This window comes from Penaeus monodon, chromosome 21 (assembly GCF_015228065.2).
Source record: "Penaeus monodon isolate SGIC_2016 chromosome 21, NSTDA_Pmon_1, whole genome shotgun sequence".
Lineage (NCBI taxonomy): Eukaryota > Metazoa > Arthropoda > Malacostraca > Decapoda > Penaeidae > Penaeus > Penaeus monodon.
Window position 1 is genome coordinate 45503891 of NC_051406.1, and position 626 is coordinate 45504516.

Genomic DNA, 626 nt, shown 5'->3' on the forward strand with positions numbered 1-626 from the left:
TGTCCCCGCCGCCCGCCAAGCGCCTGGGCATCTTCTCGCCGCCGTACCCGAGCGTGGGCATCAGCCCCGACCTGCCCGCGCATGCCAGGGACTACCGCACGCCCGCGCCCCCGCCGGACGACGAGTGGAAGAACATTCATGTGGTAAGACCCGGAGCAGAACTGGATATGAACGGCTTCGTGTACGGGAGGCTTCGTCGGATTCTGATGCACGGCAATAGTTTATTAAGGAAACTTGTCGGAAAAAATGTTCTACGACTTTAAATGACAGTCATTCCACCGCAAAGAATAACAGTGCTTAGCCCTCCATTACTGTTTCTAAAAAGGCTTTGGTTTCCAGATGCTGACCTGCATTCTGAGCATGGTTGAGAAGACGCGGCGAGCGCTGACGATGCTGCAGCAGAAGGAGGACCGCGACGGGGCCGGCGGGGCGCAGAGGATGACCGCCGTTGGGGCCACAGACCTCCGCCAGAGGGCCGACTACGACGCCGAAGTGCGGCGTCACGCGGCGGAGCTGGTGGCGCAGTCCATCCGCACGACGGAGGAGCGCGTCTCCGAGGTCAAGCGGAAGGCAGGTCGGTGGTCGCGCGGCGCTGCGGGGCTCGCAGTGTCCAGGCGCTGCCAGGA

At 62.5% G+C, this 626-nt stretch overlaps 1 protein-coding gene across 1 annotated transcript in view; it reads left to right on the forward strand.

Moving 5' to 3' along the window:
• The window catches only part of LOC119586534 (protein CBFA2T3-like), a gene marked incomplete at its 5' end in the record, with an annotated part of 19016 nt that overhangs the window by 13450 nt on the left and 4940 nt on the right, over positions 1–626 (forward strand). The window contains 2 exon segments of the mRNA XM_037935290.1: positions 1–143; positions 340–574. Of these exon segments, the coding sequence (XP_037791218.1) occupies positions 1–143; positions 340–574 (378 nt within the window).